The sequence below is a fragment of the Geotrypetes seraphini genome, chromosome 3 (assembly GCF_902459505.1).
Source record: "Geotrypetes seraphini chromosome 3, aGeoSer1.1, whole genome shotgun sequence".
NCBI classification, from domain to species: Eukaryota; Metazoa; Chordata; class Amphibia; order Gymnophiona; family Dermophiidae; genus Geotrypetes; species Geotrypetes seraphini.
In genome coordinates, this window is record NC_047086.1 from 65,620,864 (window position 1) to 65,634,191 (window position 13,328).

General features: G+C 42.4%; 1 protein-coding gene across 11 annotated transcripts in view; it reads left to right on the plus strand.

Moving 5' to 3' along the window:
• The window catches only part of DST (dystonin), an 883,569-nt gene that overhangs the window by 600,036 nt on the left and 270,205 nt on the right, over positions 1–13,328 (plus strand). For all 11 annotated transcript variants that reach the window (XM_033936420.1, XM_033936427.1, XM_033936422.1 and 8 more), the window contains one exon: positions 2,220–3,688. In XM_033936420.1, coding sequence (XP_033792311.1) covers positions 2,220–3,688 — 1,469 coding nt within the window. The remainder of the gene's footprint in view (positions 1–2,219; positions 3,689–13,328) is intronic.

Consider the following 13,328-nt stretch of genomic DNA (forward strand, 5'->3'; position numbering starts at 1 on the left):
ATTTTAATAATCCCTTGTCCGGATACTGGGAGCAGTGCTCTCCTATCTCTTGTACTAAACAGTTTAACTGTGAATCAGAAGCCTCTCAATATTCTGTATGTCTCAGAATATTCTTCAATTCTGTCATATGAGCATGCTGTAAATCTGACAGGGAATTGCCCATACTTACTCGAAGGGATCCCGGAGGATGAGGTGCACCAAGTCTAATCGTCAGACGGAGCAAGCAGGGCGAGGGTTGGCGAAGGTCCCTGTGTTTGGGTGCCACTTGTAGTAATGCCCCACAAAGGAAACACACACTAAACTAAACTAAACTAAGCCTTAGGTTTATATACCGCATCTTCTCCACTGAAGTGGAGCTCGACACGGTTTACAGAGTTTAAAAAATATGGGAAGAGAGAAGAGAAAGAGTTTACAAAGCATAAAAAGAGGGGATGTAATCAGGAGAAGAGATTATTATATGCTAGAGAAAAGCCAGGTTTTCAGTTGTTTTCGGAATAGTTGGAGGGAGCCCAGGTTCCGCAGCGGGACAGTGAGGTCGTTCCAGAGGCCGGTGATTTTGGAGAGGAGGGATCTACCCAGTTTACCTGCGTGGAGGATGCCGTGTAGAGAGGGGAAGGATAGTTTAAGTCTGTGGGCAGATCTGGCGGTAGTTGGTGTCGGGGCGAGGAAGGATAGAGGGATTAGGGGCGGAAGGATGCCGTGAATGATCTTGAAAGCCAGGCAGGAGCATTTGAAATGAATTCTGGAAAGTACTGGGAGCCAGTGAAGATTGGTAAGTAGAGGGGAGACGTGGTCATATTTGCGTTTAGCAAAAATCAGCTTAGCCGCAGTGTTCTGAATAAGCTGGAGTCTGCGAAGACTTTTTTTTCGTTAGGCCTAAGTAGATGGCGTTACAATAATTGAGTTTGGATAGGATGATGGATTGTACAAGGACGGTGAAATGCTTTTGGTGAAAATAGGATCTAACTTTCCTCAGCATGTGGAGGCTGAAAAAACAAGAAGCAGAATCGGGAGGAGGCGCTAATCTGCCAGTAGGACTGGACTCGGACAACCCTGGAATAGGGGGATCCGTGCCTAATTTAGGCATGAGGATTTACACTAGGTTTTGGTGTAAATGACTGTGCCTAAAGTTAGTCATGGTTCTCAGCACTAAGCACTATTTTATAAACAGCGCCCTAACAGAGCACTGGGGAGAACGTGGCACAGTGATCAAAGCTACACCCTCAGCAACCTGAGGTTGTGGGTTCAAACCCCTGCTGTTTCTTGTGACCATGGGCAACTCACTTAATCCCCCCATTGTCCCAGGTACATTAGGTAGAATGTGAGCCTGCCAGGACAGAAAGGGAAAAATGCTTGAGTACCTGACTAAATCCTTGTAAACTGTTCTGCGCTCCCCTGGGAGGAAGGCATAGAAAATTAAATAAATTGTAAAATAATGCGAAAGGTTAGTTTTTAAGTCAAACACCAAAAACAGAGGAAAAAGTCAATACTTATAAGATTGGAAGCGTGAAAACTCAAAATAATAAATAACACACTTGCCAGGGACATTTAGTATATGATTCACTGTTTAAAGTAAACTTTCCATATAGAAAGAATTTGTGCTCAGAGACATGGAGTAAAAAGGGGAATGAAATTCCCCCCAAAACTTCACCACTTGATCATAGCATCTCTTCAAAAAAATATAACACTACTAAAGTTATGTTAAATCTTGTAATAAGTATCAGGCACTTATGTTACTATTTATTTGGTTCCTTATTATTTCTTTGGTTTTAGTAGTATTGTATTTTAGGGGAATTTCATTCCCCTTTTTCCTCCATGTCTCTGAGCATAAATTCTTCCTATATGAAAAGTTTACTAAAAACAGTGAAAGGCTAGTTTTTGGCATATTTTTGGGGGTACCGTTTATAGAATTTAGTCCTTACTGTTTTTAAAACATGCAATCATGTGTACTTTATATGCAAACAGTTACACATACAGCTTCATTTTAACTGCAATTCCAGCAGTTTCTCTGAGGCATTTATTTTATTTATTTATTTTTTTTAAATAAAGAATGGATTATTGACCTACAAAGGGGCACCTTCATGCCCTCTCAACCTTGATGACCTGTTATAAATTTAAAAGGCAAAGTAAAAGTTTTGCAAATATGAATACAAATAATAATAAATTGCATGCATTATAAAGTTTTGAAATTAAATCATTCATGTTTTTTGTCCCCGTAGCTAACCATGTTCTGCAGCTTCAGTCTACCTATGCCAGCTCTCAGCAATTCCAGCGGATGTCTAAAGATTTCCAGGCCTGGTTGGATACAAAAAGAAAAGAACAAAACCAAGTTTCCCCTGTATCAGCCAAACTTGACTCTCTAAAATTATTAATCAAAGAGCAAACAGAAATCCAGAAGTCACTAACCGCTAAACTTAGTTCCTATGAAAAAATTGTTGGAGAGGCTGAAAGTCTTTTACAAAAGACTCAAGGAGCTGAGAAGACAGAGCTTCAGTCTCAAGTTTCCACGCTCAAAAACAACTGGGGTGAACTGAACAAGCAGGTAACAGAAAGGCAAGAGAAGCTGAAAGGCTGCGAGCAGAAAGCTGTTCAATACAGAGAACATGTAGAAAGTCTACAACAATGGATAGACGAATGTCAGAATAAGCTTTTGGAAATAAAAGTTTGCATTGATCCTGCAGGAATAGAAACTTCTGTTGGTCAAGTGAAAGCCTTACAGAAGAATGTGGATAAACACCGGGTCATGGTTGAGATGTTAAATAACGCAGCTGAAAATTTATTAAATGCTAGTGAAAAAGATAAAGAAAGTGTTAGTGATGAGAAACTGCTACTCAACCAGCAGGTAGACATGATAGTAGAACAATTGCATAACAAGAAGGACTCATTGGACAGCATGGCACAGCGCTTTAAGGAACTTCAGGAATGTTTCAGAGAAGCTAAAAGACAATTTAAATTGGCAAAGGAACAGCTAGAGTTACATGATTCTTTAGGAGCCCAGGCGTGTAGTAACAAACATCTGACAATAATGCAGACGCAGCAGAAGGCCCTTCAGATCCTGAAACCACAGGTGGATTTGGCTCAAAATCTTGCACAAGGGCTAGTGGTGGATGCTTCTGATGCATTTGGTGTTTCTGATCTTCTATTAGAAGCTGAATCTTTAAATAAAGAACATCGTGTGATCAGCAAATTGGTTGATGACAAGTGTTCATTCTTGGAAACAAAACTTCAGGGAATTGGGCATTTCCAAAATAGTATCAGAGAGATGTTTTCTCAGTTTGCTGAATTTGATGATGAGCTCGATAGCATGGACCCAGTGGGAAGGGATAGAGTAACATTACTATCTCAGAAAGAGTGCATCAAAAATTTCCTTAAGAAACTGGGAGATCTAATAACAAACAATGAAAACGCAAACAAGACCTGTAAGATGATGATAGCAACCGAAGCTTCTCCTGATCTCATTGGTATAAAAAGGGACTTGGAAGCTTTAAGTAAACAGTGCAACAAATTATTGGACAGAGCAAAAGCCAGAGAGGAGCAAGTAGAGGGGACTATTAGCCGTATTGAAGAGTTTTATAAGAAGTTGAAAGACTTTGCAAAACGTCTTGTAGGAGCTGAAGAACATGAAGAGTCGCAAGGTGCAGTTGGAATGGAAACGGATACCATCAATCAACAGCTGAATATATTTAAGGTAGGAAAGCTTCTCTTTTATCTCTTTTTAATATTGTAAATGCTTTTAAGAATAATAAATCCCATTTTGCAAAGGGGCTGTACATTGGAAATGGGACATCCAGTTTCTCTCGGTACTGTATTAAAGGCTCTGCTGAACATGAGACCTTCTGTAAAATATGTACAAGGACACCAGCAAAAACATATGTGTTTGCCAGCATCTATAGCAGAAGCTGCAACTTCAACAAAAAGGACAACATATCTGTATATCAGTGCAGACAATTATATGTGGAAGTGCAAAATCTAGTAGGGAAATATATATATATTAAATCTTTATTGATTTTCCAAACTATCAAAGTGCAATAAACAATTGTACATAGAATAATTTTGTTAGAAAATCTGATACGGAAATTTGTGTTTGTTTTTTAAATTTTGATAAACCGTTTTTCAGGGAATATGAAGGGGGAAGACAGTAAAAGAAAATACAGTAAATTGCAAATCATTTTTAAAGATACAAAATCCAATATAAAAGGTAACAAAAACTAATGTCACAGTTATATTTCAATTGTTGGCAAGCTAGGCAGTGAAAGGAACCTACAGAGTGTCTAGCAGTCACAAACATATGGAGAAAAAAGCCTCAAGTATCATCATAAATTCAGAATCTATAGTTTCTGTATTTATGCTTCTTTGAATGGAGCAGGACTCAGGCAACTGGTATTTGAGCCAACAAGGGATCAGGCAATTTTGGACCTGGTACTTACCAATGGAGAAAGTATCACAGAGGTCTCGGTGGGTGAAACTTTGGCCTCCAGTGACCACAATATGATATGGTTCAATTTCAGGAAAGGTTTCACGAAATCTACCTCACTGACCAAGGTTCTCAAGTTCAAGGACACAAACTTCCAAGACATGGGAGACATTGTTCACCAGGCGCTACAAACCCAAGCAGACACCGACAGCGTGGAAGAAATGTGGTCAACTTTGAAAACCACCATACAAGAAGCAACAAACCGCTATGTTAAATCAGTAAGCAAACGGAGTAGGAACAACAAGCCACAGTGGTTCTCTACGGAGATCTCGGACCTCATCAAAGAGAAGAAAAAAGCATTCATCTCTTCAAGTTTCAAGTTTATTTAGCTCTTGATGGATCGCCTATTACAAATTATCTAAGCGATGTACATAATATAATAAAACAGCAGGGACACAGGACTCCAGAGTAGATTATCTGACCAAGTCAAGAGCCGTCAAAGCGGCAGTTAGGGAGGCCAAATTCCGCATGGAGGAGTCTCTAGCAAAGAACATCCAGAAGGGTGATAAATCCTTCTTCAGGTATATCAGTGACAGAAAAAAGAACTCGGGCGGGATAGTACGACTCAGAAAACCAGACGGTGACTATGTAGAGACGGACTCGGAAAAAGCCCAACTGTTAAATTAATACTTCTGTTCAGTCTTCACCCGCGAGGCGCCGGGAATCGGCCCTCAGCCACAGACAAGGATTAAATCAGTAGACCCGTTTAGTAATTTCAAATTTACACCCAGCAGCGTCTACTGCGAGCTGTCAAAAATCAAGGTCAACAAGGCAATGGGGCCTGACAACCTACACCCTATGGTACTCAGGGAGTTGGGTGATGTCTTGGCGGAACCGCTATCCGCGCTCTTCAATCTCTCCCTTAGTACAGGTAACGTCCTGATGGACTAGAAGACGGCTAACGTCATTCCACTACACAAGAAAGGCTCCAGGATGGAGATGGCAAACTACAGACCAGTGAGTCTCACTTCAATAGTGAGCAAACTAATGGAAACCCTAATCAGACACCAATTGGATAGGATCATGGACGAGGAGAATCTACAGGATCCCCACCAACATGGATTTACTAAGGGGAGATCCTGCCAATCCAACCTGATCAGCTTCTTTGACTGGGTGACGAGGAAGCTGGATGTTGGTGAGTCCCTGGACATCGTCTACCTGGATTTCAGCAAAGCATTTGATAGCGTGCCACACCGCAGGTTGTTGAACAAGATGAGTTCTTTAGGTTTGGGCGACACATTAACCAAATGGGAACTGGCTTGGAGGTAGGCTTCAGAGGGTGATGGTGAATGGCACCCCCTCCGAAATGTCAGAGGTGATAAGTGGAGTGCCACAGGGCTCCGTCCTGGGCCCGATCTTGTTCAAGATCTATATAAGAGACTTGACAGAAGGGCTCTGAGGTAGAATAACATTATTTGCCGATGATGCCAAACTGAGCAATGTAGTGAGCAAAAGTACAACAGACAAAAAAGCAATAGCAGACGATATGGTGCATGACTTACTTCTGCTGGAGCACTGTTCTAGGTCCTGGCAACTCAGTTTCAATGCCAAAAAATGCAAAGTCATGCACCTGGGAAGCAAAAATCCATGCAAGATTTACACCCTAAATGGCGAGATCCTGACAAGAACTGAAGCAGAAAGAGACTTAGGGGTGATTGTCAGGGAAGACATGAAGTCTGCGAACCAAGTAGAGCAAGCTTCATCCAATGCAAGGCAAATCATAGGTTGCATATGCAGGAGTTTCGTCAGCCGTAAACCTGAAGTCATTATGCCACTGTATAGATTCATGGTGAGACCGTACCTGGAGTACTGTGTGCAATTCTGGAGGCCGCATTACCGCAAGGATGTGCTGAGACTGGAATCGGTCCAGAGAATGGCCACCAGGATGGTCTCGGGACTAAAGGAGCTCCCGTACGAGGAGCGGTTAGGGAAATTGCAGCTCTACTCACTCGAGGAACGTCGAGAGAGGGGAGATATGATCGAGACATTCAAATATCTCACGGGCCGCATCGAGGTGGAGGAAGACATCTTCTTCTTCAAGGGTCCCGCGGCAACAAGGGGGCATTCGTGGAAAATCAGGGGCGGGAAACTGCACAGTGACACTAGGAAGTTCTTCTTCACTGAAAGGGTGGTTGATCGCTGGAATAGTCTTCCACTTCAGGTTATTGAGGCCAGCAGTGTGCCGGATTTTAAGGCCAGATGGGATAGACATGTGGGATCTATCCGCAAAGATAGATAGGGAGGATCACTGGAGTGGGCAGACTTGATGGGCCGTGGCCCTTATCTGCCGTCTATTTCTATGTTTCAATGTTTCTATGTTTACTTAAGCTTGAGGCTATTTTTTTCTCCACGTGTAGGTTCTTTCCACTGCCTGGCTTGGTAACAATTGAAATACAGTTGTGAAATCATTACAACTACAATTCCGGTAACAAATACTATTCAAATTCTACTGTCTACTATTTAAAACCATTAACGGTGACAGCCCAACCTACCTGAACAACCGCCTTATCCAAACTACCTCAACTAGACATAGGAAAACCCACACTCCGTTCACGCACCCCCAATCAAAGAAGTCAAATGGAAAAAACTATATGATGGCCTCCTAGCCACACAAGCAGCAAAACTCGACAACCAAATCTCCAATCTACTAATTATAAAACAGCCTATAAAACATTCAGAAAAGAAATAAAGACTCTACTTTTCAAGAAATTCCTGCAAACGACTTAATACCGCTAGCTCCTTCCCACTTCCCAATACTTTCCCGATTCCCCAAAGCAACCTCATCTACTCTTTATCTCCTCTAGAAATTACCAGATATCTTCTTCCTGTAAAACATTTTTGTAATTCTTTTGTAATCCGCCTTGAACTGCAAGGCAATGGCGGAATAGAAATCTCTAATGTTATGTCATGTAATGTAATTTGCAATACCATGTACAGTGGAACCTTGGTTTATGAGCATAATTCGTTCCAGAAGCATGCACGTAAACCAAATTGCTCGTATATCAAAGCAAGTTTCCCCATAGGAAGTAAGGGAAACTGCTTTGATTGGTTCCACCTCCTCCCCCCCCCGAGGCTTCCGGCGCTGCTCCATTCTCCCCCCCCTTGAGGAATCTGATGCTGTTCCAAACCCCTCCCCGCGATCTGTCTTCCCCCCCCCTGCGAACCGGCATCCTCCCCCCACTCTCATTGCCCTCCCTCCACCGCGATCCTACTTCCCCCCCCCGAGCAGTCAATGACACTTCCTTTACCCGACTTGGCACCAGTGCCGGTGCCCGAAGATCCTCCCTCTTCTGGCGCGGCCTGGGCTGGGCGGTGCATCGGAGATCCTCCTTCTTCTGGTCTGGGCTGGGCTGGACTGGCTTTGAGCATTTGCGCATGCTCAAAGCCTTCAGGTCTCGCTCTCAATCTCGGAGAGAGCGAGACCAGAAGGCTTTGAGCATGCGCAAATGCTCAAAGCCAGTCCAGCCCAGCCCAGCCCAGAAGAAAGAGGATCTCCGATGCACCGCCCAGCCCATGCCGCGCCAGAAGAGGGAGGATCTTCGGGCACCGGCACTGGTGCCAAGTCGGGTAAAGGAAGTGTCATTGACTGCTTGGGGAGGGGGAAAGTAGGATCGCAGTGGAGGGGGGGGGCAACGTGAGCGGGGGAGGGGATGCCGGATCGCTGGGGGAGGGGGCGCTCGGGGGGGGGCGCTCGTACAGCGAGGCAAGCTCGGTTTACGAGGCACCAAATTTGCGAATGTTTTGTTCGTCTTGCAAAACACTCGCAAACTGGTGCACTCGTAAACCGAGGTACCACTGTACTTAGTTTCAGAATACAGTTGATAAAGGCAAACAATGATGTAAGCAAGAGGAACACAACATATTGCCTTTAAATTTGGGCATCCTCAGTTTCCATATACAGTGGTGCCTCGCACAGCGAACGCCTCGCACAGCGAACGCTGCGCACAACGAACTTTATGTCTTGATTCGTACAACGGACTTCGTTTCACACAACGAAGTCCGGGGTTCCTGCGGGGTTGGATCGCAGCGGGGTTGGTCGAGCCGCGAGGGTAGTCTCCTTCTCCTTACCTGCCCTGTCGCAGCACACAGCCGAACGGAAATCTTCCCGATGTCAGCGCTGACGTCGGAGGGAGGGCTTAAGCAAAGCCCTCCCTTCCTCCGACGTCAGCGCTGACATCAGGAAGACTTCCGTTCGGCTGTGTGCGGCTGCGGCAGGGCAGGTAGGAAGAAGGCAATGGCGAACGAAAGAGGGGGGAGGGGGCGGTCCGCCCCGAAGAATGTGCACAGCTGGTCAGGTCCCCCGATCGACCGACAACAGGCCCGGCCGACAAACCTCCCTGCCCTGTAGCCGCGAATCTAAATTACCTCTTACAGCAGCTTCAATAATCCAGCTGCTGTAAGAAGGTAATTTAGATTCGCGGCTACAGGACAGGGAGATTTGTCCGACCGGGCCTGTTCTGTTGTCGGTCGGGTGCAAAAGCGCCACAAAGGTGGAGGCAGGGAGGGAGGAAAGGTGGAGTGGAGAAGAAAAGACGCTTAAGGGGGGAGAAGGCCGCTGAAAGCACATGTTGGAGCAGGGGATGAGAGGGAGGGAGAGAAGGGGAAATATTGGACAAGGGCAGAAGGGATGCTAAATCATAGGGTGACAGGCAGAGAGAACAACAGGAAAAAGAGTGGAAGCAATCTTGAACCCTGAGGGTGAGGGCAGAGAGAGGTGGTGAGATGATTGATCATGGGGAGAGGGACAAAAGGGAATAGAGATGGGATAGGAAGATAGTGGAAGTAAAAGGACAGGGAGATGTATGTTTTTAGATGTATCTAAATAAAAATAATAACAAAAAATTTATCTTTTTTATGTCATCTTAGCATATTTTATGCTGCAGAACGAATTATTTTTTTTTACATGTATTCCTATGGGAAAACGCGTTTCACATAACGAACGTTTCACATAACAAACTTGCTCCTGGAACCAATTAAGTTCGTTGTGTGAGGCACCACTGTATGTATTTAGTGAACTTCAGAAATTGCCATTTATATGTACAGTCAGTCCACCTGTGTGAAAGTGCTGCTATATACAGAAATAGAAGCTATGTTTGGCTTCTAAAATGACCTCCTTAGCTTTGATATAGAGGACTATTACTAATGAGAAGCATCTAAACCTGCCCAAATAAGTTTCTTTTAGAAAATTAACTAGCATGAACTACTCAAGATAAAAATGTCTACGTAGTTTGTATCTGCTATTTCTGTGATATAAAATTGTAAAATTGCTGTCTGCATGCACTAGTTTACTCATCCCTACCTAAATATACCCCATGGAATACTAAAGGTATAGGTGCTATAGAGCTGACCAAATAGAGCATATTTTTAGCTGACCAAATAGGGTTGTGCAGAGTTTTGGATTTTTTTTTTTCCTGATTTTCAGATGCTTGGGCCAAGATTCTACAAAAGATGCACTAAGGGCTCCAAAAGGTATGCTAAGCATCTTAGTGCGCACTAAATACACGCTAAACGCTAATGAATGCAGGGTAGTATATGGACACATTAGCGGTTAGCACACATGTATATTTAGTGCACGCTAAAACGCATAGCGTGCCTCAGTAAAACAGGGGGTAAGTTAGGCAGCGGTAGGTCGTACCACTGCCTAACTTAATTGGCTTAATTGATTTTAATTGACATGGTAATTGACTGTGTTAATTAAAATCAATTATTTTCTCATTAAAAAAAATGGAGGTGCTTCCAGCAATGGCACCATTCTTCTGACTACTGAGGTGCCTAAGGACACTTAAGGTCACAGAAAGCATGGTTAATGCCAGAAGTGACCTTAGGTGCCTCCATAGTTGTAATTCATGTCAAAGATAGGCGCCAGAAATGTAGGGCTTTAAAACCCTGGCCTTCATTTCTGGTGCCTATTCTTGCCGTGGCCATGATTCTCAAAACGGCACCGTTCTGTGATTGATACTTGATTGGCGCCGCTTTTTTAGGTGTCCGCCACGAATGGTGCCGTTTCGAGAATCTGGCCCTTGCTTGTCTTGTTTCAGATGTTCATTGTAAAAAAAAAAAAAAATTGAATGTACATTAGAACTTTTTAATATGAAAATCAATTGTGCTCATTAAAATTTTTAGGCTCACAAACTGAATGTACTAATGAAGGCACATTCCTAGATGAAAGTGGTTTTCAGGTGGCTCCGTTCCCCTCAATCAGTGTCCCGCAAACTTTCTCGAGCCGTGGCACACTAGACATAGTTTCCGCGGTTCAAGGCATCTGGAAGTGCATGGACGTCACTGTGATGATGTCATGCACATATATGACATCATCACGTTGATGTCTGCGCATGCGCAAAGGCTTTCCAGATGGGCCTTGAGATGCCAGTGGGAGGTGGCAGCAGGGAAGAGGGCCGGAGAGGAGAGGCAGTGGTGCCGGCAGATTGCCCACAGCACGCACCTTTCACTGTGAGAGGCACGTCCTGTAGGCAGTCAGCTTGCGCCAGCGCCACTTCTCCTCCCCAGTGTGCTGTGGCACACCTGAAATCCCAGGAGGCACACTGTTTGCGATATACTGCCCTAAATAAATGGCTTTGAAAATTGCCCTCTTTGTATGTATTATGATTTAAAGCCTTTACATTGTAAAGCAATATTTTAAGTTTAAAATACCATGTGCTCAGTTTCAAAATATATTTGATAAAGTAATCCATGGTGTTAGTGAGATAACATTAAGCAAAGTGTTATTCAGTAAATTAATAAAGATCCCAAATGAAATGAATTTTCAACTATTTTATTGTAGCTGTAATTTAATTCTGAGTTAATTCTTAAAAGGCTAAGGCCCTGATTCATAGGAACAAAATGGAAAAAGTCTGATGATTCCAAAATAATTCAAGAAATACTTGACTTTGGTACCAGAGTAATGTTTCTAAGGAGACCAGTAATAGACACTTTTTATGTGGTGGGCATACCACGTGAGATTATAAGCACCAGATAAATTTTGTTTGCTTGCAAAAACATACGCAACCCTTCAAAAATCATATGATGGATGTATTTGACTTCAAAAATTGTATTGTTGGAGAGAGGAAATCCTATGATTATTATTTTGGCATTCAGAGCATGAAAATATTTCCAAATATGGAATCAGAGAGTTGTTCAGCTTTTAGTCTTAAAGTGTAACTGAAATAGTTACTTCAGTGTCATTGTTTCCCATATGGTACTACTTATGAAATAGCAGCACAAAATGCTGTATTTGTTATTGTGAAATTTATTTATAATTTTTCACTCTTGTTCATAGAGTGCTCTTACCATGTTATAACAATAATATAAACTAAATCAAACATTCAGACATGAAAGAAAAATAAATCTAAAATCTAAAACAGAAAGTAGAAAAATCATAAATAAATAAAATTAACAGAATAAAACTATAATCAACTTCTGTGGTGACATTTAATACAGTCCTTTGCAATTAGCCTTTTCCAACAAACATGGATACAAAGCAGCCAATAATTAAATATAAAACATTAACAATCCATAGAAATAATAACATATGTGATACAATATTGCCAAATGACAAGCAATCACATAAATACATTAAAATAATAATTGGCAAATAGCCAAAATACCCCTTTCTACATATGCCCCAGGATTTTATAAATGGCGCCCAAAGTTGTGCAGGCAAATTTGTGCAGGCATCTAATTTGGACTTGATTCTATAAACAACGCCTATCTGGTAGGCGCCTAGGAAAACGGCACCTACCGCATGTCATTCAAGGTTAGGCACCATTTGTAGAATCATGCCTAGCAGCACCTAAATCGAGTTAGGCACCAGTAGGCGTCATGTTAGGCACCGCTAAATTAGGCCAGGGTTTTCTTGCTTAAAAAAACAGCGCCTAACTCATTCCATGCCCAAACACCACCCCTAATCCCTTTGCATCGTGCTTACCGAGTTAGGCACCTACTAGAAAATGAATTCTGGTAATTGTCAGTGCTGTTCAATTAACTGCACTGATTTGAAACAATTAAAAAAATTTAGTTGGGTGCCTAGACCAGCTGGGTGCACCGATCTAGGCGCCTAATGATAGGCTCTTTTTATAGAATCAGGGCCTTTGTGCACAGAATGGAATCTGACAAAAATTCCAATTTATAGTAATAAGGGACCCAACAAATGGGAAACCAAGCATAAAAAAAGATTTTAATCTAGTGTTGGATTTACACATATCTTTTACAGAAGGAGAAATCTCTTAATGCATCTGAGGAGGGTGAGTCAGTCTGGAAAAGGTGATATGCATCACATTTAGGCACACCTATTTAGACTAAAGAAAGCCAGGCTTAAATACTTGTACCTAAGTTATGCGCAAATCAGGGCTTTTCACATTACATTTATTGACTTCTATTCCGCCTTAACCTTTCAGTTCTAGGCAGATTACAATAAGAGGTATCTGGACATTTCCAGGGAATTACATTTCAAAGCTTATTATTAGACAGACATTGGATTAGCATTGCAGGGCATATTTCCTAAATAACATTGTTTTGATTTGTTTCTGGAAGATTCTATAATCTGATATGGCACCTAAGATTCTATACCAGAATATTTAACTTTTAGGAATGTCTACGATCAGCCCATGCTCCTCCCCTGGCCATGCCCCCTTTTGAGATTCATGCACTAGAACCGATGTGCACCACTTTACAGAATGCATCTACCAAGTTGTGTGCATAACTTCTAAGTGCCAATTAGCATCAATGAGGTGTAAATTGCAAATTATCAGTGTAGATTGGTCTTGCTAAACAATTAAGTTGTGTATGCAAATTAGCTTTGTGCACTGATTTGCACAAGTAACTTATGACGTATACAGAATTTGAGGGTTAGTGTGTG